Source organism: Cygnus atratus, chromosome 1 (assembly GCF_013377495.2).
Source record: "Cygnus atratus isolate AKBS03 ecotype Queensland, Australia chromosome 1, CAtr_DNAZoo_HiC_assembly, whole genome shotgun sequence".
In the NCBI taxonomy this organism is placed as follows: Eukaryota; Metazoa; Chordata; class Aves; order Anseriformes; family Anatidae; genus Cygnus; species Cygnus atratus.
The window spans coordinates 116,161,739-116,188,366 of record NC_066362.1 but is presented as its reverse complement, the minus strand read 5'-3'; the positions used below and the strand labels follow the sequence as shown (position 1 = coordinate 116,188,366).

General features: G+C 43.1%; 1 protein-coding gene and 1 pseudogene across 1 annotated transcript in view; both read right to left on the bottom strand.

Annotated features, from left to right (window-relative positions):
* Positions 1-26,628, bottom strand: part of PDXK (pyridoxal kinase) — a 47,062-nt gene extending 20,434 nt beyond the window's left edge. Inside the window, exons 1-2 of the mRNA XM_035546001.2 lie at positions 26,255-26,628; positions 1,253-1,307 (exon numbers count right to left, since the gene is read on the bottom strand). Of these exons, the coding sequence (XP_035401894.1) occupies positions 1,253-1,307; positions 26,255-26,347 (148 nt within the window). The 5' untranslated portion in view covers positions 26,348-26,628. The remainder of the gene's footprint in view (positions 1-1,252; positions 1,308-26,254) is intronic.
* Positions 11,411-12,020, bottom strand: LOC118247763 (ubiquitin carboxyl-terminal hydrolase MINDY-3-like; annotated as a pseudogene).

Genomic DNA, 26,628 nt, shown 5'->3' with positions numbered 1-26,628 from the left:
ATAACAAAATCTCAAACTCCAAAACCAAATATATTAATGAAATAGGTTGATCAAAACATCTCTTAAAGCATGATCAAACCTTTGTACTGTGCCAAAGGTTGCAAGCAGAATAAATAGCTTTTTGCCTGAGCCAGGAAAGAACCCCCAAGTCTTTGTTTAATTATTACTTCTTTCATGCCTTTCCTCAACAAGAAGAGATGGCTTTCTACCTACCTTTGAAGTATTTGTTTCCTTTTTCCAGGGTGAAACCCTGCTGATATGAAATTCCTTCCATGATAGGAACATCTTACAAGCTTTTGAAAGCTGCCTGGAAATGAACATGCTACGAGAAAACAGAGGCTTCCCGATCTGCTCTCTGTTCCTTTCTGTTCCAAAATTTAGCAGCTGATTAATACAGTTGTACCTCTAAGAGACTAGGATATTATCTAAGTATTTGTCTTTTTTTTTTTTGTCAGAAACCACTTTGCTCTTTTTTAAGTCACTGAAGTCAAGATTTGTTCCTTGATTTTACTTAGAGTACATCTCCCCTCAAACAATCTGCCACCACCATTACAGTAGATGTGTCTCCATTGATTCAAAAATAGCAAGGCACTTGGAGCTCCTTTATGGGTGAAAAGTTTTTTTAAATAAAGAAATTTCATCTTTCTTTTGAAAAATAAAGTTTTCTAGCACTATGCATATTAAAAAGTCTAAAAGTATGATGCAAGTACATCATATTTTGTTCATGTTCAGGCTTAGGACTCAAGTAAAAATACACCCAAATGTATTAACACCTCATCCCTCCCTCCAAAATGTGATTTTAGGATAATTGCTCACCTTCTGGATGGGCACAAAGAGTGGGAATGTTTTGGTTAGCTCGGTATTATTCTGATGTTTGTGGTTGGTAATGTGATTATGAGCATCACATTACATACAGTACAGAATGCAGTACTGAAGACTTCCCTGTTCACAGAACTGGCTGTGTAGCTGGCCATAGTTGTGTTATCTCACTGTCTGAGCTAATTATATTACTGCCTAATAAAAGAAACTCACACTCTGAAGTAGCGGAACAGGCCATTACCATGTCATATCATGCTCTAATCCCAAATCCACAGACTTCTGAGAGACTTGAAAATTACATTTATGTCTGATATCCTGAAAATGGGAGTGAAAGAGAACTCCTTTCCACTGTCATGCGATAAGCTGAGCCACACGTTGAGTACAGCCAAGTGATGGTGCAATGGTGTCTTTAAGGTACATGTAAATATTTTACCTGTATGGTTTGAAAACTGGACTGAGTTCACAGTGTCAACTTCAAATCCCAAAACCTGTAACAAAACACAGCAATATTTCTTTTACTAATACAGCTTTGTCAATATGTTACTGGAATCACAAAACATAAGACAGCATTCTTATTTCTCAGAGCACATTTAAAAATTTTTAGTGCTGTTTCACAGTGAAAGCTGAGTCAACATACATGCAACATAAACAAACAATGCAGTACTTTAGCACAGAATGGAAAAAGTGACATTGGCAACAACATCAGAAAAACAGAGCCCTGAATCCTCAGGCAAGAGTTCATCTGGGGACAAGGATGGAGAGGTTGTCCCAGCAGCAATGACAGAAGCCACGAAGAAAGCCTTGGCTAGTTTTTCTTGGCAAGAAAAGCAGTCTGAATTTCAAGGTAATAAATGAATGCAAAATATGGAGGGAGGATGCTGCTCATATTTCAGAAAGCCAATCTTTCTAAAAAAAGGACAGAAGAATCCTTAAATGGGATCAATGTGATAAGCAATACTTGGATTTCACAAGTAGGTTCTTTACAGCTTAGTGCTAAGAGAATAGAAAGAAATCAGAGAGAATTAATTTGGGGAAAATTAGGCAATCAAAGGGAAAGAGCTTCTAAAAGGACAAACTAAAAAAAAAAACAAACCCTAAAGCATGCTCCAAACCCATCTGCTACCTTGCATTACCAGCAATCCAAATACTGAAAGAAATAATTTGCTAGTGCTATCAACAAACATTCCTGCTGCCCAAAAAGAGATAAATATTTTGAAAATAAGAACACCAAGTCAGGAGAAAACTAACGAGGATTATTAGCCTGATAATACCTGTTCAATAGAATTAGGGATTACTGTTCAAGCCATTTTTAGACATTTTTGTCTACAACCAGAGAAATTCTAATGCAACAGTGACATAACAGTCTGACATTTAATATTTGCTTTTACATCCTACTTGCTCTGAGTAAGAATTCTCCTCAAAAGAAGAGCTGCTATATATGGCTCAGTGAGTCATACCAGGAGATAACAGTAACGATGCATCACTGTTCATGATCCATTTTCAGGCAATTTGCTGAGGAGGGGGGAATGAATAAATGAGGCTTTTACCAGTCACGTTTTTTCCTGAGAAGCACATCTCTCTCCCTTTTCATCACGAAGGCAACCCCTTCACATGCATTAAAAACCTCTGTGTGTATTGTACCAGACATGAGATTTCCTCAGTGCTTGTACTTTCTCCCTCACATAAAACCATTAAGTAACAAGCCCCTTATTTCAAACCCTGGGTCATTACAAGATGGAGGTATGTGCTGCAATGGATAGCTCCTTCTGCCTGCAGGCACTGCATTTCTGTCGTGCTACAGCTCAGTGTCTAAATGAGTCTTACTAAGTCTCTTACTGCAACATTTAATAAAGCTTTCTGTTCATTCTTAACTAGGTAGCTAAGTAATCTTACATTAATGACAGACAGAATGGTGGGTTGTCTCAGCCTGATCAAGTTAAAATTAAATTCAGCTTCTACTCTTGTTCCAGTTTCTTGTTTCCTCTTGGTGGATTTTATTTTAAAGACCAAGGAATGAACGAGGTGAGAACATGGCAATACTACTACAACCTTAACCTTGATGTCTGCATGTGCATTTTTGCTTATTAACAGGAAACACGTTTAAATTACTTATTTTAATTCACTTTTTTAAAATCGATTAACTTTGGTTACTGTCTTATCTACACAGAGAAACAAACCTACATTCATGTTTCTGAAGTAAATACATACATAAATGTCAGATAAATCGTCATCTCAGCACTTCCTCTTATTTTATAGGCAATCAAAATGCAGTAATTCAGCAAAAACTGCAGGTGAAATGGCAATTAACTATAAGGTTAGATCCATACAGCAGTTTTGCTGTGTTCAGTCAACAGAGCACAACTTCAAGCTGGTAATGGTTTATCATGGTTCACTGAAGTGTGCAGCTGTCTCTGTGCTTGGCTTGATAAATACGGCAGAAGCCACATATGTGCCACTTTGCCAGCTCCACCAGTGTGACAAATGCCTTTACTGACATACTGACAGTTTCACCTCATACCCGCTGATACGCCACATTTCTACTGTTTCCTGAATTTCTTTGCGTATCAGCCTCTTACGTACACAAAACAACCCAACTTTGGATCTTAAAACACTGCCTGGTCTCTGTGTGTGTATATGCACGCATGTGTTCCTCTCACTTCTGTGTAAACAAGCTGAAGGAAACCACTGCTTGGATTTTGCCTACATCAGAACTAACACCTTCAGAAACTAGGCCCTGGAGCGTGCCCAGAGAAGGGCCACGAAGCTGGTGAAGGGCCTGGAGCACAAGTCCTGTGAGGAGCGGCTGAGGGAACTGGGGTTGTTTAGCCTGAGGAAGAGGAGGCTCAGGGGAGATCTTATTGCTCTCTACAGCTACCTGAAAGGAAGGTGTGGGGAGCTGGGGGTCGGCCTCTTCTCACAGATAACTAGTGACAGGACTAGAGGGAATGGCCTCGAGTTGTGCCAGGGGAGGTTCAGGTTAGACGTTAGGAGACATTTCTTCTCAGAAAGAGCAGTCAGGCATTGGGACGGGTTGCCCAGGGAGGTGGTGGAGTCACCGTCCCTGGGGGAGGTCAAGGAAAAGCTGGACGTGGTGCTTAGGGACATGGTTTAGTGAGTGACATGGGTGGTAGGGGGATGGTTGGACCAGATGATCTTAGAGGTCTTTTCCAACCTTAATGATTCTGTGATTCTATTTGATTAGTGTGAGGAGTGAACTTACTACGGAATGCACAATAATGCTTCATTTATTGCTTCCCATACGTGCTTGTAAATAGTGTGTACCTGGCGTTGCTTCCCCTGTCCCCCTCTAAGAAGGGTCCTATGGTGACAGTCCTGCCACCGGTTTTGGAAATGTGGGTTTCAGCAGATACTTTTCAAGTGTCCATGCTCCAGCTACCAGGGAGACACATCTCCCACATTATCCTTATCCCCTTTTTCAGATGACCTGGCCTCTCACAGACCCTCCAGCAGAGACCACTTTCTGCTTTCCCTCACCTCCTTCTACTGTCAGTCCGTAAAAATATCATTTGCCCACAGAGCTGCAAATCCTGGGCGAATCTAAACCCACAGCCTGTTTGGGTAAGGATGATAAGCACATTTCAAAGGAAAAAGATAACTGAGTTCATCCCAAATCTCTCAGCCTCCAGTTTAAGCGCATGTCAGACAAAGTTCTTCTTAGTTAAGAAACTCAGGTTGCCTCTATCACGTCATATAGTGATGTTTACTTTGACACAAGTCTCAGAGGGAAATGGGCAATTCCAACATTTTTTAAGTATCTTCACCAAAGGAGGCAGAACTGCTACATTTCTAAAATTAAATCACAAAACATCAAGAATAGAGGAGTCTTGTGTTTGGAAGGCATGGCTGGCAGAGCTGAATGACAGATTTCAGGAAAATATTTGGAAGATTAAATAAAATACACACACTGGACCAGAATGCATTTCAAGAAAGAGCTGGCATGAAAAACATACTCCAGCATTATGAATGAGATCCAATGAGGCTGAGCGCTTCCTCACAAATAACTGAAGGAAAGGGCCAAATGTCATCCAGTCCTGTCAGCCCCCAGTGCACAAAGTGCCCTTCCAGCCTCAGGAACAGCAGATGCATCACCTGTGCAGCACCAGGTCTACAGATCTACAAGACGACACATCTCCCAGCTAGCAAGGGGGTTCAAGAGAAAAATCAACACAATAGAAAGGAAGATACTTTAAAATACACAAACAACATTTTAAAATGTTGACTCTTTTTGGAAAAAAAGAGCCAAAAGCATCGCTTTCCTAAAAGCACAGAAGTAATTTAAACTTATATCCAAGCAAATAAAAAGACAAAAAAAAAGATTTCCCTGAAGTCCCAGATAGATAGAAAATATCTTGTTGTATAAATATATACACAGTTAGTTCCCAGTTCTGGTTCACCTCCAAAAATGCAACCTTTTGGATTTGCCAATGTTAATGCATTTCTTGGTGAGATAGAGCTTTGTTTAAAATTTACTTTCTGTCTTCCTTTCCATTCTAAAAAACTTTTCAATCATATATACGCTGAAAGATGCTATCCCCTCACTGCAAAGAGCTAGTAACACACTGCAAAGAGCTAGTAACAAAGACTGTTAGAAATGACAGATTAGAAACATACTTTTCCTTCAAGAGGTAAAAGTTGTGCCTGTTGTATAAGAGAGGATTGTCAAAACAAGAAAACTATTCTATGTTACAGAAAACGTGACCGTAGCAAGAGATATTAAAGATTTTGAATGTAACATCTCAAATTCAGCTTTAACAATTGTTAAGCTTTGTTTTTATATTTGTATAAATCACATTATGTACCAATGGTCTGAAGACAAATACAAGCAACCATTTTAAACTCGTAATCCTATTTGCTATATGATTGGTAATATCACTTGAGACAGAAAACGGCTAACTTTCAAGATTAGCTGGGCTGCAGAGTAAATACTAATATAAATTCTCATTTAATAGTTTTATTTACTCTGAGGAATGCTTTTGAGAAATGATAAAAGCTGTTTCTGCATAAAATCTGTATTGCAATTTTACCATGCTTCTCTGGAGAAAAAAAAAATTAAAAAAAAGTTTTCAAAAGTATCACACTTCAAAGTGTTCCAAACTTACCCTTTTCTCTCTTTGCATTCAGTTTGGGAAAAAAAAAAAAAAAAAGGAAGGAAGACAAATTTGTGTGTATCCACGTGTAAATGACACCAAACGTATCATCACCTGTTTCCCATCCTGAAGTTTTGGTTCTAAGGATAAAATCCAGCACAATGGTATATTTACACTATTAACTATGCTGGCTTTGTCAGTAAAGACACTGCGTTCTTCATTGTTAAACGAGCAATGGACCAATTTAACTAGAATGCTTTAGTTTGTATTTAATTCAGACAATCTTAGAGAACAATGACCTAGTTCTGCTGGAATGAAATTCAATTAAAAATACCTCTCTACTTTGCAGCATAGTCTGTACGTGCCTTCAACGGTGTTTCATTTTACAGTCTAAAACTAAGAACACCAAGCAGTACTGCAACTCAAGTTGGAGGAAAAATCTGCAACAACGAGTGAAAGGCAGAAAGAAAAGCAGTGTGAGGGAAAAATAAAAGATTATATAAGACTATGTAAACTGCTTACACTTTTCTTCCATATTACTCATGTCCCCTAACAAATGTTCACAGGTTGCTACCTGTATTTCACAAAGCAAAACAGAGACCTCCACCCAAAGTCTGCAGTTTCTTCAAAGTTCCTGATTTTGGAAAATGTTAGTTTTACCATACCAGACAAACACAGCAAAACCAATTTTTCCAAGTGACCCCATAAACCAGAAAGTTTGTAAACCACAAATCCAGAGAAAATATCAGAAGTCAGAGCTGTAAACCAAGCTCTGTGTATCATTCATGAAAATTCATTTGTTGTGAACATAAGGTACCTTATTTCTTGTGTGTACAATTAGAGCTTCATATCCAGATCTGAGTTACAAATGTGTCACTGGTGAAAATCTCGCTATACAAATTGTTTGTTCGCAACTCTAAAAGGTGATTTTATTTCCAAGGGAAATGCAATTTGGCAAGAAAATGGCATTGGCTAAGGAGAAAGAAAAGACAAGATTCTGCTAAATAAATTCTGCTAACCAGACGCTCAAGCTAAGAGAGACTTTTGGACTCCACTTTTGAAAAGAGGATTTGACTTCAATGCACCTAGTTCTCCCCAAAATAAATTCAGCATTAACTCCCTTGTATATCAACTCTTCTAGTTTTAACTAGATATTCATATTATACAGAAGGCTTATGGAAAAAGGATGAGACTTTCAACGAGCATTTAAATGATGAAAGGTAGATAACGCCCCATCCTTTATGCCAATGGGTGGAAATGGACTGGTGAGTTAGAGCAAAGCAGCAGTAAATATTAATAATAGTGAGAAGGTTAACACAGATTAGACAAGCAAATCAAACCCATCCAGATAGAGCCTAAAAAGGTAGCTGGTGAGTTACGTGCAGAATTCCTAAGCACAGATTGACATATGTAAACTCCACTGTACTACTAATTTACGTTCCTGCACTGGGCAAGATCTACATGCAGGTATATTTTCAGAAACAGTCACTAACTTCAGCTGCTTTCCTACCTGATGGCTAAAAAACCTGGGATGCCTGGGAATGATTCACAAAGTCATAAAATCCAGGCAAATCTCACTGCTTTCACTTCGTGATGGTGAGGCAACTCTCTCGCAAGTTAGCAAATACTCTGACCTACTATGCTCCACGAAAATCACTTGCTTGAATGTAGAGTGATTGGCTCTGCAGAGAAAACACATTCTTGTGGAGACGCTGAGTAGCAAGGAAGCATCACAGATGGTAGGATGTGGTTTTAAACCAGTTCTAAAAGAGTATACTGTGTTCAAACATCTTAGCGTATGCACTCCTCCTCCTGGTCAAAACAAACTGCTAGTGCTAGTAGAAGGTTTCTCATCTGTCTGGGCTCTTGATCAAGATATGCAAGTTGTAAAGTACAACAGGATCATCACAATCTAACCTCTAGATCTTGTATTTCCAAACCCTTTCTAACCACGGTGCTGCTTTTTTGAGAAGGAAGACATCTGGAGGACGTGGTCTATCAGCCTGCTATCTTAAATATAGCACTACTACAGATTTCAGTAATGGGAGTTGTGAAAAATAAATCCTGTTCCAAATACTGAATGTGTGCCTCCTTAAAGAATTAAAAATGCATGACTTCTTATAGCCCTGAGAACTGGTCAAGTGTTAAGCTCATCTGAATCAATATTATCAGCAGACAGTGACAAAGTAATGGCACCATCACTCTGCAAACCCTCGTGCTTAAGCTAGCATCACTTGACCTCATATGCAACATCCAGCGTCCCGTTCCTTACACACTTGTAAGCAAGCATACAGCTTGGAACAAGACACTGCTCCCTCCCTGACACCAAAGAACAGCTTGTGGAATTTATGATGTGCAAAACCAACCATCCTGCACTATACGTACTCCATCTGTGTGCTGTAAATGATCTGTACAGTACCATATAATACGTATGGTATTGTACTTCATTTTTCAGAACAGAGACCGTGCCACCTGCTGCTGCAACAACTACATCAGACTCAAAACCCCTCTATTTTTCCCCACAAATTCACGGCTTTTTATGAAAGCCTGCCAGTATACTCAAAACAAAATGTAATGTTGAATTTTCAAAAGTTAATGGAAGCACATGACATACACACACACACTTTTTATTAAGCGTCAGAATGTGAAGTTTATGTCAACACAAACATCTTAACTATGACTGTGAATTTTAATTAACAAACACTTAATAATTATCTAATTACAGTCTTCCCTGCCTCCACAAATACAGCTGTCATAAGGAAATTCAACATTAAGGTGAGTTGGCATAAGGCACTTGAATAAACGGTCCCGAGCCAAAAAAGAAGCTAAAGGTAGATGGGTGCATGAGCAGAACGCGTGTGATGCCCCATGCGAGGGGCCAGCACCTGAAAACCATTAAGCACGAGCCCATCAGAACCAAGATGTAAGTGCTGAGAGCAAAAGCTGCCCTGCTCAGGACTGCACAAGGCACGTCTCATTAACCTCAGAGGGCCTTTCTCTCACACAGCAATATAAAACCAAAGTCTAAAGAGCCCTGCTACATGATCATGCCTTCTTCCAGAGGCCCTCCCTCCTCATCCACATTTAGATCCCAGCTGGCTTTACTGCCATGAACAGGATACGCATACGGTTGTTCTACAGTTTTATAAGATTTCTCCACAAGCTTTATAGCATAAAGACATACTTAAACAAGTGGGGTTACAGAGTTTTAAGTAGACAGAATTTATGAAGAATTTTCAAGAAATCTTGGGGTGTGTCCTTAAACTGCTGGCTTTCAACCAAATACGTGCATAATCCACAAACTGAATTTGCCAGTAATACCTGTGCTCTTTTACAAAATCACTCTACCACATAAACCAAAACCATGCCATTCCATTTTTTTAGAGATATTAATACTGAGCTTAATTGAAAGTCATTAAAGCCATTAACAGCATTAATATTAATGCCACAGTTTAAATTACCCTGTCAAACTGGTTAATTGAGTTGGTTTTGTGTATTTTTTTCCCTGCTAAGCAATGGCAGCACTACTTTCCAGTAACAAAGTCTCTGTACCAGGCCATGAAACATTCTTAAGTATCCAATGTATTACAAGTGGTTTGCATAGACGTGCTACAGTTTGGGACTTTATCTCATACAGCCATCGCTGTCGTTCCAGTGAACATCATTTCCCCGTTGTATTCCTTTAGACTTGGAGCAGAAACACAGTTCAAAAGGCTAAACTTCTGTCATCACATTAACTTGGAGCAGGAGAAAGAGAAAGGATTTTCCAGTTGCTGCTTGCACCTCTCACTGTCTGTGTGCCAGCTCTTTCACTTAATTGCACCTCCTTCCATTTGATACAGAATCATAAAACATACATTGTACTGGATATAGGAAATCAGAACACATATTCAGTTGGGGAAAAGGAACCTGGGGAAAAGAAAAGGCATGTCCTGGCAACTAGTGAAGCAGGCATAATGGCTGGCGTGGGTTGATAAACTGAACTGAAATTGCTATTGACTAACCCAATCTTTTTTTCTCTTTCTGAGCTTTTAATAATCCATACCAAGTAGATAATGAGAACTCTGTCGGTATAATAGAGCCGTATTTTAGTACAACATTTGACAAGGCACTGCAAAGAAAAATCATTAAGACATTGGAGATACTGTTCCAAGATAAAAATACAAGAGCATATAAACTGGCTCAGAAACAGAGATGCTGGAGGTAATTGTTGATGATTCTTTAATCTGGAGCCAGGTACCAACGAGGCCACTTAAGATCCTGGGGCTAGAAACAGACCATCACAAAACAGACAATAAAAAAAAAAAAGTACAGCAGATGACCTTGAGAAAAAGTTATTTCATAAAGGCAGGCACCAGAAACACAAGAAAGCCTATAACAGATATGAAAAGTAGCATTGGGATAGTCTCTGATACTCGTCAAAAAAGAGACTACTTTTAAATATACTTTAAAATAAAATACACTATGCAAAGACTAACGATACAAAAATACAAGTATATACAAATAAACTACCTGGTTAGAACTGTTCACCCTCACAGTAAGAAAAAAATCCCTAAAAAAAAACCCAAACCACCATGCCTTTCTCTACCTGAACCTCAACTCAACTTCTTGCATTCTCAGGTCAAACTTGATGCATCTTTTATGCTGTTTTCTTCCCTTCCCAAGTTAGGTTTCCAGTTACAAAAGAATGCACACGAGAGGAAGCTAGGCATGAAGTAGCCTGGGATATTTTATATATGTTGTCACCGCATTTATTTGATAGTTCATTGTTTCTCTATGTCCACAAGTTCCCACGTTCAACAACTAAGCACGTGCCAGCCAAACAAGATGATCACTTCATGTTGTCTTATTTCTGCTTCTGGAGCAACATCCCCTTTTCCCCTCTGACCAGCTACATACCAATCTGCAGGATTTACAAGCTGACTTCAGCACTGCACATGACAGAGGACATACTGAAGACTGGAGCAGAAAATGAATGTCCCTCTCTTCTTCCAGAGCAGACTGCAATTTTTGTCAAAGTGCTCCGGCAAAATCAGTACATGTGAATTGAGAATTCACAGATGGACAGATCTAGCTGTAAGATCAAGATCATCTGAACAGAAAAGACTGGAACAGCCTGAAACTGCAGTGAATTTGTTCTCAGATACTTTATTCCCTGATTTTTCTAAACATGTTCACTACACAAGTATGTACCTGAAACATAATCAGGCCAAATTCAAGAGAAGGATAATACTGCCTTAACGATGCCCCTTCAAATGAGCCTCGAAGACACAATAATGCTTCAGAGCAAATTCACCAGATCACTTAGTTTTTTACTTTCCACCCTGACAGATTGGTATGCATTGTTATCTACTCAATATAAGGTACTAAGAAGACAATATAATATGTCTCCAACAAAATTCCCTCTAAGCCATTTTGTTCAGCACTACCAAATTCCTTGTTCTACATCATCAGCATTTTTTCAATGGTTTAAATGAAATGCATCAGTTTAAGGAAGGAGATTGATCTACAGTTCATAGTAATTCTATATATAGCCAATCGCTTTGCAAGCAGTGCTTTACAGGAGTGTCCTCAGTTTATAGCACTGGTTCTTCAAAACCCTTACTAACTGCTGTGCCTTCTACATCCACGACCTTTTTGTTATAGTTGAATCACTTCAATCTATTGCAGTGGTAAACAGTGAATGACTCTGGAACTCTGGATCCTGGTTCACGGAAGTTATTGCAGAAAGGGACCTGGTAATATGATGCCCAGTCCCTCCGGGCCTCATCTGGTCTTTGTGAGGTTTACATACTCAGGATCTGAAACAAGGTTCAGATACTTCATTATGTCTTCTAGGAGAGTGTCAGGTATAAAGCCATTATCCTCAGGCTCATACATTTGGAAAACCCTTCTAGCTTGTTCTGAAGGACCTTTAGGAGCATCAAGGGCCATATCCTTGGCAAAAAATACTGGGAGGTATGCTTCACTGCCAAGCATCCAGACGGAGAACTTTGGAGATTTCAAATAGGAGCCAACCTTACAATATCTCAGAGATTCCATCAATATCAAAAAAACTACTGTTGCCTGTTCATGTATTCCAGAAAATTTCATTCAAGGTTACTCAAATACCCTCCTGTGCCTGCAAGTGTGCAAGCCCATCAACATTACGCATTACGCCAGTTCAGTTCAGGATCAGCCCAGTTGCAGAGTCAAAGGATTTGTAGTACAGTTGCTCTGTTAACCTTCCTACACACCGGAGGTCATACTTGCCATCTGCGGTGGGGTCAAGTGATGGATCGGCAAGACACTGATTTATACGGGCTAAGGTAACGGAAGACAAAGAAATATCAGTCTGTTTACCCCCTTATTATTCCAGTAAAGAACAAACAAACAAAAAAAGGAGAATGTGACGGTGCTTTGGGTATCTGACTGCCTTCCACCCAAGAAATACATTCTTCCTCTCCTTTCTTAGCCCCTCTTTACCATTAGGTAACAGTGACTTTTGATACTGACATCTGATAGAGCAGTTGCACTTCATCTGTGAGTCACAGGACAAGGGGTAACAGTCTCAAGTTGAAAGAGGGTAGCTTTAGATTAGATATTAGAAATTCTTCTTCACTGTGAGGGTGGTGAGGCACTGGCACAGGCTGCCCAGAGAAGCTGTGGGTGCCCCATCCCTGGAGGTGTTCAAGGCCAGGCTGGATGGGGCTTTAGGCAGCCTGGTCTGGTGGGAGGTGTCCCTGCCCATGGCAGGGGGTGGAACCAGGTGGTCCTTAAGGTCCCTTCCAACACAAACCATTCCATGATTCTATGATCTATGCTTCTGAAGAATACTAAAATCTGCAGGTTCACTGCAAATTTCATATTCATCATCTTCATGTTACTTCCTTCTATACTTGGATGCAATCTGACAAAAACATCATACTTGTCACTGCAAACTCTTGCCAACTGGAATCATGCACAATGTGCTACACAAGTAAGTTTACAAACACTGATTAGGAGAGGCAGACACACACAGCAGCAAGAGGTCCAAGTGCTGAGGCACGGACTTAATCTCTTGCTGATTTTAGTGACTGAGGTGTGTGCGGGTGTGATGCAACAACACATTACTTTCCTTTGATTTTTATTTAATGTTTAATCCTGTTGCTCATGTTTTGTACAGATAATTCTCCAACTGTCAGTCTGTTAACAATGCTTGGCAAGCATGTTGTGTGCATTCAAGGGAGAGGGTTGGAGCTATCTCGCAGGACAGGGATTTGTTTTACCCAGCACGTACGCTCTACTTGGCCTTCTTAAGTAGACTGTGAACGGATCCCACTCTCCTACCACAATATCAGATGTTAAAGTGCAAGATAACAAATACTTGCAAAAACAGAACAGAACATGACTTCCTGAAAGAGGCATCATTTTTTGTAAAGATCACAGCAAGGTCACCATGGGGACAGCATGAAGCTTCTAGAGAACAGTTGAAGGTCTCACCAGCTCCTTTGGAGCAAGCAGACGTCTGAAACAAGCGTACTTTGAGGAAGTTTCTTTTGGAGCCGATGCCAGGTGCAGGAGCCCGAGGCTTGTTCCTCCTCTGACGCCTCAGTTACACCAAAAGAACTGTCCATGGGGCCATGCAGTGAACTGGATCAGGAAACTAGATCAATTTATAACCTGGATGGCTTCTCAGAGCAGTTTAACCACACGGCCTCACAAAATGACTTTCCTTGAAGAATTGAAGTGGATGGAGAAATAGTGCAGGTGGAAGAAGCAACTGGTGTTGGTAAGGGAAGAGCGAGTTTCTAAAGCTGGCTTTGCTACTTACTCCAGCAGATCATGACACTATACCCTACAGGAACAGGTAACCTAACACTACTGAGTTGCCATATATTTATTTTGTCATCGTATGAATGAGAAGCACAATATTACTTCCAGTAACTACTGTAAGAACATAAACAAGGACTCCTAATTTAAAGCTCCTGGCAATATTTGACTACAAAAGGAATGAGCTGTGGCACAGGTGGTAGCTTGTGCTGGTCCACAAACAGCATCAGTGAATAATTTCTGTGCTACAAGAAATACTATCCCTGCTGGCCTCAGTTCTGTTCATTTTTTAAACATTTTTTCTGTTTCTCTCAGCTGCTGACAGTGTCTGATGGTTTCCACAGGTAACACAGTGCCTGGCACCTATGAGAAAGGTGCTGTATTCTGCCAGAGAAGTGAGAGCAACCACAGTGACGAGTAGGATGGATAGGAAAAGAGTTCCCTCAGCCTGAACTTCTTCAGTAGTACTCATCACCCACAACAAATGCTGTAAAATACATGAAGTTACACAGATTTAGAATACATACATATATATATATATAGACTAGATTTAGGCTAAACTGCTAAACGCATCACCATAAATTCTGGCATATAATTCTGCAAAAATAGTATCAAATTTTGAGAATTTAGCCAACATTTGTTTCTATTACAGCTCATTTTTTTTTCTTCCCACTTTACAGAAGATGGGGAACAGAAATACCATGTGCAGGACGTACAAACAAGCACCGTAAGATTCAGGAAGAAAACTAAATGATTTAGTGTTAACACTAAATAAACTAACAAACAAAAGTAGAGCCCCTTTGAGGTGAGCACCAAAGCAAATGAAATAGCTGTGTCATCCTTGCTTGAGATTTCCATATATCCTCTTCTGAGAAGTAAAATACTACTGGGCCCTACAGTGGGGAAAAGGGGAGCAACTGTGATCAGATTGGAAAGCTTCCACTGGTCAGGAATATCATTTACTTCTGCTTTCAGGAACCACTGCACCTACAGATCAGAAACTGCATCCCCAGCTTTTGTTCTGCCACAAGGCAAACTCTACCATTTTCAACACACGCTCTAGCACTAGCTAAAGCCACCACATTCCTCTGGCACAAAGTGCTTTGCATTCCTAAGAAAGTGAAGTAAAATCACTACGGAAGGATTTCTGCTGCTAGTAATGGCAGCCCAATCCAGGGGATATGCTTAAAATTTCCATAGGCTGACAGAAGGTGAAGGGAGTTGCTTTTTAAATGAACCACGTAAGAGCTTTTCGTATAACAGGTCTCCCTTCTGCTCTATTCATAGTTGTTCCAGATGTTATGAGAACTGCAGCTCAGAGTTGTCACAGATGAATTAGCATCAACACATACGAGTCCAGAACAAAGGCCTGAAAAATATCAGGTAGTTCAGCACAGCCAAATTTCAGCTCTGTAATGCTTTTTGCTATGACAAGTTACCCCAGTGCTGCCAAGCCACAAGATGATGAACTAGTCTGGCTTCTGTTGGGACACGTATTATCCATCAACATGGATCTTCTTGGCATGTTTCAAGTGTTATGCTCATCAACAGTTTTCTCTGGTTGATTCATTTTTTTCTCCCCTGTAGGGTACTATATGGATGCACATGCTCCCACAGACAGTAATTTCAGAAGAACTGGCATGTTCTGTACCAGGGCTGCTGTCGGACTCCTCACATTAACCTTGCTTCACCAACTCAAGCCAGTTCTCCACACAACACAAACAACTGAAGTGGAACTTCCACTTGCGTTTTTTCTGTCTTAAGAGTCTAAAAATACCTGCCTGGTATGTGTTCAGTTGGCCATGGGTAATGCTGTATCCCTCATCTAAAATGACTAAAGAGGCTCCTCAAGGAAAGGTGACAAGTATTTTGGGATGCAAACAGAAAAGATGAAAAGAGACAGCACTTTACTAAAAGGCAGATTTTAGAAAAGTATCAGTAGCTTTGCATGTCACCTGTTTTTCTCGGGTGTATCTTTCTACCATCTTCATACGTACAATTCAAGATTCATTTTATTACTCCAAATTATACTTTTATGTTTAATACACTTTGGTACATTTCAACTAATGTGTAAATGAAATTAACTTCAACTTGAAGCTCAATTTTTGCAGAAATGTCACCAATATTGACAGTTATCTGTCCTTGTTTGTTTATACAGGAAAAATATTCTCTCAACTGTTTCATTTGGAGCAGAAAAAAAGACATGATAACTGCAAATATTCAAACAATCAAAAAATCCAATCTTTAAGGATAGAATATAATGCCATTTCCTAATAAGAAATGCCTTAACAAAGTAAACACTTGCTACTGATTCTCTGCGTGAGTACATGATATTCTCCATACAAGCAGTGCAGATCCACCTCTAGGCAAGGTTTTCCAGTCCTTTTGTACGATTTGCAGTTGCTTGAAGGCTCCATTTTCCAAAGAAAGTGGGAAAACCAGGGGAAAGCAATTTTGCTTGCTGTGAAGTCAAATATTTGCATGTTCTTTTAGACACCAAATGGTCTTCATCTTTCCACTTCCTCATCTTTCCACTTTGCTATGTTGCGTTTGATCAAGAGATTACATTTATGTCAAAAAAAATCTACTAGCTCTTCACTATAGCACACATCACAGTGTAAATATTATGTCAAATATCAGCACATGTACCTCTACAGTTGCAATTTTCACAATGTACCATGAAAATGTTAGCAAACTATAATAATCAATTGCAGGAAATAATCTCCTTTTAAAAAGTTTAAAGCAGCAACTAGTAAACTGGCCCCAAACACACACTGCAAAATAAATTTTAATGCATCTTAAAATGCTTTTTTCAGTTTTTCACCTGTAATATATAACTAACTGGTGTGAACATCCCTCAGCATTTCTGTATTTCCATGATAGACAACAAGAACTACCAAGTCCTCTACATAAACTCTCCAGCAGAATGAATGGTAAGAGATTAATGACTTCTATTACGCAATCTGTAATGCTTTTTTTTGTGTGTGTTACACACTGTATAGGTTGAGTAATTAATGACGCACATAAACATTTTATTTCCCATTAACTTAAGCTAAAATTAGCATCATCAACTGTAAATGACAAACAGTTAACACTGAGATAATTTGATCATTTCATTTGATTATTCATTTGAACTCAATGTACTTTTTTGTTTTTTTGTTTGTTTTAAACATTATTCCTAACACACTTTTAAGGCCAGATAGTAAATTAATTTCACTTTCAGCTGTGGAACACTGAACAACCACAAGAAATATTTTGCTATCTCCCTGATGTCAGACATTAGAAGAAGGAAACAATCCTTTATCGACCAAGTCAAACGATTTTGTCAGTGGAGAAGTTCAAATACTGTTGACAATACACAAAGCTTTTGTGCTTTCAAAATATGTCATTTCAGTTTCTAGAGATTCTTGGGGACAAAAAGCTTACTTAAGTGATTTGTAGGAGCAGTTATGGATACTACCTCAGTCTTCAAGCAGTGTTGCGAGCTGAAAGAGTGCTCCCCCCCTTTTTTTCTTTCAAGGAGTTTTCCACTTTCTTGTCTTTTCTCAGTCCTGTCCTACTGTCTTTCCCTGCCAGCTTGCCATGCTGGTCTAACGTCCATCTCCTACAAACTTCTGAGAAGTTCATCAAAGCTCTCAGAGGACATCAGAGCTCCTACAGGGCGAGAGCCATCCTCTGTTCTTTATCTGCAAAGCAATGGCAAAGCTTTTTCCTAGAAATCCAAGCTGCCAGATGGAACCACCTTGTTGGGATCTTTTGGATTACAAGTCTTTTTCAGGGTCTCACTCTGAACATGGCCTTCACTGGATTTTTGCAACTAAATGTACTGACATTGACATATCAAGAAAATGCAGTTTACACAGATACGAATAAGACTTCCTAAGGGAAGTGGCCTTTTTTTTTTTTTTTTTTTTAAAGCAAGCAAACAAACAAAATACCTTGTATGACCCTTGATTACCTTACAGGAACATCAAGGCAAGGAAGCTTAATTTGAAGTATGAATCTGAAGCCGCAATTCTCGTTTCAGATGTGTAATTTAGGACAATTTTTGGACATTATAAATACAAAGTATATTCTTTTATCTTTGGATTTACTTTTTGTTTAAGGGTTATTTTTTTCAGCCTTTGATCTGTAACAAAAATAAGGGTGAGCCAGTAGGTACATTTCCCAGTATTATTATGTAAAGATCTTTGATTCATTCTTCTTCTGACTCACAGAATTAATGCAAAAGGAGAAAAGGAGTAGTTTTTGAAAAACAGAACAAGCAGTCACCTCTTCATCTCCGTCTCCCCCTCCTTCTGCAGATACTTTTGACTACATTGTTTCAAAAAAAAAAAAAGCCTGATTTTTTTTTTTTTTTTGCTGAGGCACCAGATAATCATTAGAGATAGGTTTATAACGGTTTTGGTCTCAGCACGTGAAAGCACATTATACCCATGGCTGAACAATGCAAATTCAAGACTGCCCTTAAGTATCAAGGAAATTACCATCTGTGCTGGTCAAAGTTGTTCTCCCATCCTTTTTTACAATTAAGGAACTAAAAAATGCAGCCCGAGTATCTGTGGAAGAGAAGCACTGAGAACTAGTCTAAGAAGAATGAGAATTGCTTGTCCTTATTAATACCCACACAGACAACTATTTACATTCTGCAGAGGAAAAAAAAAAAGAAAGAAAAAGGAAATCACTGAACAAATTTCAAAAGGCCTTCTTATTCTGTATTGGAGAAGCTGTTATGGTGGTGTTCTACAATTCAGAGAAGCCAATTTTGTCTTCCAGAGCTAAATAATGTATAGCATTTCTCCATGCTTTTAGCTCCATCTCCAAGGTACAAAAAGCAAGTCAAGAACTAAATACTCAAAGCAGAGACAAAACCTCCTTCTCAAAGTCTGTGAGTGTTAGGGCACACAAAAACAAAACAAAACAAAAAAAAACAATCATGTTCCATTAGTGCAATCAAACACAAGGTAAGAAAAGAAAGCACAAACCCCCTTGGCTGTCATTGTTACTTACACAAAAACAAAACCCAACAGTCTCTGGCTTACAGACAGGAGCACAATCTCACCCAGAGGCCACCAAATGCTTATGTCCAGTGCTCAGGTGAAATTGGCTGGGACTTTCTCTGAAGCCTTCCTTGTCCTTCCAAACCTCCTTCTGGAAACTCAGGGAGGCCCACAGGACTGAATGCACGGACTGAAATACTCATTCACAAGAGCCGATTTTGCGATGGGTGTAGTAGGTGAGCCAGATGAATTTTCATCTGCCGACTGAGATGTTCCTGATGACCAGGAGGTACCTCTGCAGAACAGAGATGAGCTTGCCCTTGCAGATTCACCCAGCGGTTTGAGGCAGCCTCGCACACCCTGCCTGCCAGCACTGCACCCTCTGCTTACTGCCCTGTTCTACCTACGCTCTCTAGAAGGTCAGGTAGCAAAAGTAAGTCAAAATGATAGTTAAAGTTAACAAGTAAGAGATCCCTCTAGGGAAGAAAACACGCATGGTAAAAGTAACGTTGGATGGCATAGTGAATACATATATTTTTATTTTATGTCATGAAAACTATGACAAGTCGTAGTCAAGTAAGTGAAACATTCTTTGGTAGTCTAAAACCATTTACCTACTGACAGTACCAACTCCCTAAGTTAATGTACATTTTACCACCCTTCCTCTCTCAAATGCTGGACAAACCTAAACCTGATACCAATGATGCTCAGGTTACATAACTGTGAAATAACTTATGACTATTTTAAAAATAATTCAGAACCACCATCAGAACTTTTAAAGGTAAATAACAACAAGCAAGCAAAAATATTGAGACTTTTGATGAGGCAGAATTCAAGGCACAGCTGTGGACATTTCACCTCCTAGTATTTAACTACCTGGAAAATCTAAGCATGCATTTCCTCTAAGACCTAATAGTTAATCTCGAACCTCAAACTACATAAATAATTGTATTCCATCCTGAAATGGTGTAAAGGGTTCTAGTATTTCTCACTCAGCTATATTATTTCCATTAATACAACTCTCTGTTTTGCTGTGTTTGCTGTACAGAAAAAATTTACTACATACTGGACAGACACAGACACAGATTTCTAGGTTGGAAGAGACCTCAAGATCATCGAGTCCAACCTCCGACCTAACACTAAGTACTCCACTAAACCATATCACTAAGCTCTACATCTAAACCTCTTTTAAAGACCTCCAGGGATGGTGACTCCACCACCTCCCTGGGCAGCCCGTTCCAATGCTTAATAACCCTTTCGGTAAAGAAGTACTTCCTAACATCCAACCTAAAACTCCCCTGGCGCAACTTTCGCCCATTCCCCCTCGTCCTGTCACCAGGCACGTGGGAGAACAGACCAACCCCCACCTCGCTACAGCCTCCTTTAAGGTACCTGTAGAGAGCGATAAGGTCGCCCCTGAGCCTCCTCTTCTCCAGGCTGAACAACCCCAGCTCCCTCAGCCGCTCCTCGTAAGACTTGTTCTCCAGACCCCTCACCAGCTTGGTCGCCCTTCTCTGGACTCGCTCGAGCACGTCCATGTCCTTCCTGTAGCGAGGGGCCCAAAACTGAACACAGTACTCAAGGTGTGGCCTCACCAGAGCCGAGTACAGGGGCACAATCACCTCCCTAGACCTGCTGGCCACGCTGCTTCTTATACAGGCCAGGATGCTGTTGGCCTTCTTGGCCACCTGAGCACACTGCTGGCTCATATTCAGCCGACTATCAACCAATACTCCCAGGTCCTTCTCGGCCAGGCAACTTTCCAACCACTCATCTCCCAGCCTGTAGCTCTGCTTGGGGTTGTTGCGCCCCAGGTGCAGGACCCGGCACTTGGCCTTGTTGAACTTCATACAGTTGACCTCAGCCCATCGGTCCAGCCTATCCAGATCCTCCTGCAGAGCCTTCCTGCCCTCGAGCAGATCGACACACGCACTTAGCTTGGTGTCATCTGCAAACTTACTGAGGGTGCACTGGACGCCCTCATCCAGATCATCGATAAAGATATTAAAGAGGACCGGCCCCAGTACCGAGCCCTGGGGGACACCACTTGTGACCAGCCTCCAACCAGATTTGACTCCATTCACCACAACTCTCTGGGCCCGGCTATCCAGCCAGTTTCTAACCCAGCAAAGCGTACGCCAGTCCAAGCCCCGAGCAGCCAGTTTCTTGAGGAGAATGTTGTGGGGAACGGTGTCAAAAGCCTTACTGAGGTCAAGGTAAACCACATCCACAGCCCTTCCCTCATCCACCAAGTGCATCACTTTGTCATAGAAGGAGATCAGGTTCGTCAAGCAGGACCTGCCTTTCATAAACCCATGCTGACTGGGCCTGATCGCCTGCTTGCCCTGCAAGTGCCGCGTGATGACCCTCAAGATAATCTGCTCCATGAGCTTTCCTGGCACTGAGGTCAAACTGACAGGCCTATAGTTCCCCGGGTCTGCCCTCCGGCCCTTCTTATAGATAGGCGTCACATTGGCTAGCCGCCAGTCAACTGGGACCTCCCCCGATAGCCAGGACTGCCGATAAATGATGGAAAGCGGCTCGGCCAGCTCCTCCGCCAGTTCTTTCAGTACCCTCGGGTGCATCCCATCCTTCCCCATCGACTTGCGCACATCCAAGCTCCTTAGCAGGTCGCCAACCATTTCCTCATGAATAGCGAAGGCCACATCCTGCTCCCCATCCCCTTCCACCAGCTCAGGGCACTGGGTATCCAGAGAACAACCGGTATTGCCGCTAAAGACTGAGGCAAAGGCGGCATTAAGTACCTCAGCCTTTTCCTCATCCTTAGTAACTGGGTTTCCCCTCGCATCCAGTAAAGGATGGAGATTCTCCTTAGTCCTCCGTTTCGCATTGATATATTTGTAAAAGGATTTTTTGTTGTCTTTAACGGCAGTAGCCAGGTTGAGCTCCAGATGAGCTTTGGCCTTTCTAATTTTCTCCCTGCACAGCCTCGCTACATCCTTGTAGTCCTCCTCAGTGGCCCGCCCTCTTCTCCAAAGATTATAAACCCTCTTTTTTCTGCTAAGCACAAGCCGCAACTCTCTGTTGAGCCAGGCCGGTCTTCTTCCACGCCGGCTCGTCTTTGGGCACGTGGGGACGGACCGCTCCTGTGCCGTTAAGATTTCCTTCTTGAGGAGCGCCCAGCCTTCCTGGACTCCTCTGCCCTTCAGAACCGCCTCCCAAGGGACTCGGCCAACCAGCGTCCTGAGCAGCTCAAAGTCAGCCCTCCGGAAGTCCAATACAGCAGTTTTACTGGTCCCCTTCCTGGCCTCGCCAAGAATAGAGAACTCTACCATTTCGTGGTCACTCTGTCCAAGACAGTTTCCGACCACCACATCTCCCACCAGTCCTTCTCTGTTTGTGAAGAGAAGGTCTAGCGGGGCACCACCCCTGGTAGGTTCACTGACCAGCTGCGTCAGGAAGCTATCTCCCACGCTCTCCAGAAACCTCCTAGACTGCTTTCTCTGTGCCGTGTTGTGTTTCCAGAATATATCTGGGAAGTTGAAGTCCCCTACGAGGACAAGCGCCGACGATTTTGCAACTTCTGTCAGTTGCCTATAAAACTCCTCATCCGTCCCCTCATCCTGGTTTGGCGGTCTATAACAGACCCCGACCAGGACGCTAGCCTTGCCGGCCTTCCCGCGGATCCTAACCCACAGGGATTCAACCTTATCATTCCCAGCCTGGAGTTCCACAACATCAAAAGATTCTCTAATGTAGAGAGCCACGCCACCACCCCCTCTGTGCTGCCTGTCCCTCCTGAAGAGCCGATAGCCAGGCATTGCAGCACTCCAGTCGTGGGAGCGGTCCCACCACGTCTCCGCGATGGCAACCAAGTCGTAGCCTTCCTGCTGCACGATGGCTTCCAGCTCCTCCTGTTTGTTACCCATGCTGCGTGCATTAGTGTAGATGCACTTCAGCTGAGCCATCGCCTCCTTCCCCAGCCTAGCCATTGTTTCCCCCGGCACGGCTCCAACAAGTCTTGTTTGAGCCCCGTCCCCCTTCTTGCCTAGTTTAAAGCTCTCTCTATGAGCCCCACCAGCTCCTGGCCTAGGATCCGTTTTCCCCTTGGAGATAGGGACCCGTCTGGGGCCATCAGGCCGGGTGCCGAGTAAAGCTCCCCATGGTGAAAAAACCCAAATTTTCTGTGCTGGCACCAGCCTCTGAGCCACCTATTAACCATGTGAGCTTTCCATGTCCTCTCCGTGCCTCTCCCTTCCCCCGTAGGGATAGACGAAAACACCACCTGCACTCCCGCTCCCTCCACCAATCGTCCCAGCCCCCTATAGTCCTGTTTGATAGCCTTCAGGCTTCTCTTTTCAAGATCATCACTGCCAGCCTGGACTATCAAAAGCGGGTAATAGTCAGAGGGGCGAACCAGGTTTGGAAGCTTCCTGGTAACGTCTCTGACCCTGGCCCCAGGGAGGCAGCAGACTTCCCTATGCGTGGGGTCAGGCCGACAAATAGGGCCCTCCGTTCCCCTGAGGAGGGAGTCGCCCACAACAATCACCCTTCTTTCTTTCTTGGTGGAGGCAGTCCTGAGGCACGGAGTCAACCTCCTCACCTCAGGCATCCTCCTGGGTAGACTTCCTACCTCGTCCTCACCCACCGGTCTCTCAAGCTCCAGGGCCTCAAACCTATTGTTCAAGGGCACCTGAGAAGGCAGCGCCGGAAGGGGAGGGCATCTCCTGCGAGGTCGAGAAGGGACCTGTCTCCATTCCTCCTCAACTCGCAGGTCCCCTCCCTCTGCCCGATGGCAACAGGGCAGGGGGTCCACCCCCCTTTGGGGCATCTCACCCTGGTCCCTCTCCCTCCGGTCCTGCAGGGAGTCACTCCACCAGTCTATCTCCCGCTCGCACTCCCTGATATCCCTCAACCTCTGCACCTCCTCCTTGAGTTCCGCCACCATGCGGACCAGGTCGTCCACCTGCTCGCACCTCACGCAAGCAGTCCCTCTGCCTCCCGCCGATGGCAGCAAGAGGCTCAGACACTCGACAGAGCAAGCCTTTCCATGCACCTACTTTTTAAATACTATAGCTTTTAGTGCAAGGAAGCCTGATAAAGTATAAACAATTAGTTAAGAAAGGATGCCGAAAAGTTCTCTGCTGTGCACATTGCTACACTGGATTTTTCCAGTAAATAATAACTTTAGACTTCCACCAAAGATCAAGACATTCAAACACAACTGATCTTTTTGCAGAAGTCTACAAACAGCGAGGGAAACCAACCTGTTTTCTGTTTGGATGCTGCTGTCCAAATGCAGATTCCTGAACTGCTCTTGTCAGGATTTCAGCCTGTCAGACAGTGTGCACACACACATCTACATATATCTTGCCTGGCAAGCTCAGTGCTGATGAGCTCCAAAGGAAGCCTCATTTAACCATCATTGATTCAAAAGACCAAGGAAAACAAGAGAACAAAAAATAACATAACCATGCAGAAGATTTACACCCATCCTCAGAACTGGCATTAAGTCTCCTTGTCATATAAAAAGTTCAAATTAAGAGACTTAGGCTTATAATTCCTTTCCTTGGTTCAAAAAGTAAAAAACAAAAACCACCACCATAAAAAAAAAGAAAGCTTCATTTGGTGGCAACTTGCAACTTCTCTCCAATATTGTTCCACCAATACCAGGGTTTAAGTAACTTTCTAGCAAGCACAACTTCATCAAGGGTTGCCTACATACAAATTTCCAAGCGCAGCTTATAGTGGTAGGAGTCCAGTTATTTCCCACATACCTTTCTCCTCCATTCCAGCAATTTCTTGTTAGGCTATACACTGAGGAACAATACACAGTGTAAGTCTGATAGCCTCCTATGCAAAACCCAGCTAAAACATCAAAGGGCACTTTGTAACCGCTGTAGTATTTTATTGTGTCACAGTCCAGGAACTAAACACACTTTACAAGACTCAACTTGCCAAGTCATAGGGAGGCCCACATGCCAGAGGAAGTCTGGGTATCAGACCAGTAAAGAGACCCTTTAACCCAGAATGAAAACAATGACAACAGTTTAAGAGACTGGAGATTTCTGGCATAAGGAATATTGCGTGCCTTTCTGTCATCATAAAAATAGGTTGTGGAGGGGGGAGCATAATTTAGAGATCATTCCATTAGGAAAGGAGGGATAGCTGGCCTGCAGATCATGGCAGCCTTTCAGGCAGGGGGTCTCCACATACACAGATTTCTCTACAATACGTGGACTTCATATGTACATCACCCTTGACCGTATACTAATTTTCAAGAGACAATTGGATGATGATGATAAGGGGTTGCGACGCGTAACGTGTTGCAGGCCTGGTCTCAAGCACACCATTTATCAGAGTATACCATCTCCTGTGTCTAGTCAAGTGAGATTACACCACTGTTTGTTAAGTATGTACGAGGATAACCAGTGTCACAACACACTCTGTTCTGGCAATGCGATTCTTAGACAGCAAGCTGTGTACCCACGTTCCTCTCAAGGAACAAGGATCTCTTTATGATAAGGCTCTAGATTAGTTCCATATGATAAAGGCATTTCACAACAGAGAACAGCAAGACACACAAAGGCTTGTTTCAAAGCACACCAACATTTTCCCACTGTCAGCTAGGCTTTAGCAAACAATTCTACGATTTCTATAATGCTCTTGTATACATGGCCTGATTTTTCAGTGTTCCTCTGTGAAGCCAGGAATTGGACTCGATGTTCCTTATGGGTCCCTTCCAACTCAGAATATTCCGTGATTCTGTAGCTCTGAAGTCAGCACATGACAGACACAAAGGACAAGATCCACTTACACCCTCAACACCCTGGCCACGAAAGCCCCTGTATCTGGCCCAACCTCACGCTGTCCACTTAAGGACCACTTAAGGTCCTTCCATTCTACTGAGAGGTGAAGGACTTTCCAAGCTCCACCACATGCAAGGACTATAAGGGGCTTTCCTTTCTCCTCCTAGCACATGTCACTGGCCACCAAGCCCAGCTCCCCATCCCTGCATGGGACACCCAAAGCAGAGCTCTGTAAGCCACAAGCCCACAGCACCCGAGTGGGTGGCGGAGCCACACGCAGTTCTGTGATCCTGTCAATCACAGAACCACAGACTGGTTTGGGTTGGAAGGGACCTTAAAGACCATCTAATCCCAAACCCCTGCCATGGGCAGGGACACCTCCCACCAGACCAGGCTGCCCAAAGCCCCATCCAGCCTGGCCTTGAGCACCTCCAGGGATGGGGCACCCACAGCTTCTCTGGGCAGCCTGTTCACCTGCCTCGCCGCCCTCACAGCACAGAATGTCCTCCTGATATATAACCCAAATCTGCCCCCTTTCAGTTTAAAGCCGTTAGAGGCCGCCAGGGCTCCCGAAGCTGCCGCCCTGCCGGCCGTTAACGGCCAGCGCCGGGACAACCGGCGACAGCGGCGGGGGGAAGCAAGGACGGGGGGGACACAGGCGCCCGGCCGCCCCTCGACCTCCCCGTCCTCCCCCCGCACCTGCCCGCCCCGCGGAGGAGGAGGAAGAGGAGGGGGAGAAAGAGGAGGAGCGGCGAGGCTCGCTCACCTGCAGGGGGAAGGTGGCCGCCTTGTTGCCCACGTAGCCGCGGACGACGTGGCTCTGGATTGAGAGCACCCGGCACTCGCGCTCCGGCTCCATTGCTGCTGCCGCTGCTGCTGCCGCCGCTGCTGCCACTGCTGCCACTGCTACCAGTGCTCCCACTGCTGCCGCTGCTGCGCCTCCCGCCCGCGCCGGGCCGAGGTGGCGGCGCCGGGGGAGGCAGCGGCAGGAGCCGGAGCCGGAGCAGGAGGCGGAGCGCGGCCGTCACGCGCTCGCCCGCCCCCCTCCCTTGCCGTCCCCCCCTCTCCCCCGGCGGCCGCGCTGGGGCGGAGGCGCGGCCGTCAGGCGATCGGCGCGGCCACCTAAGGGCCGCCTCCTGC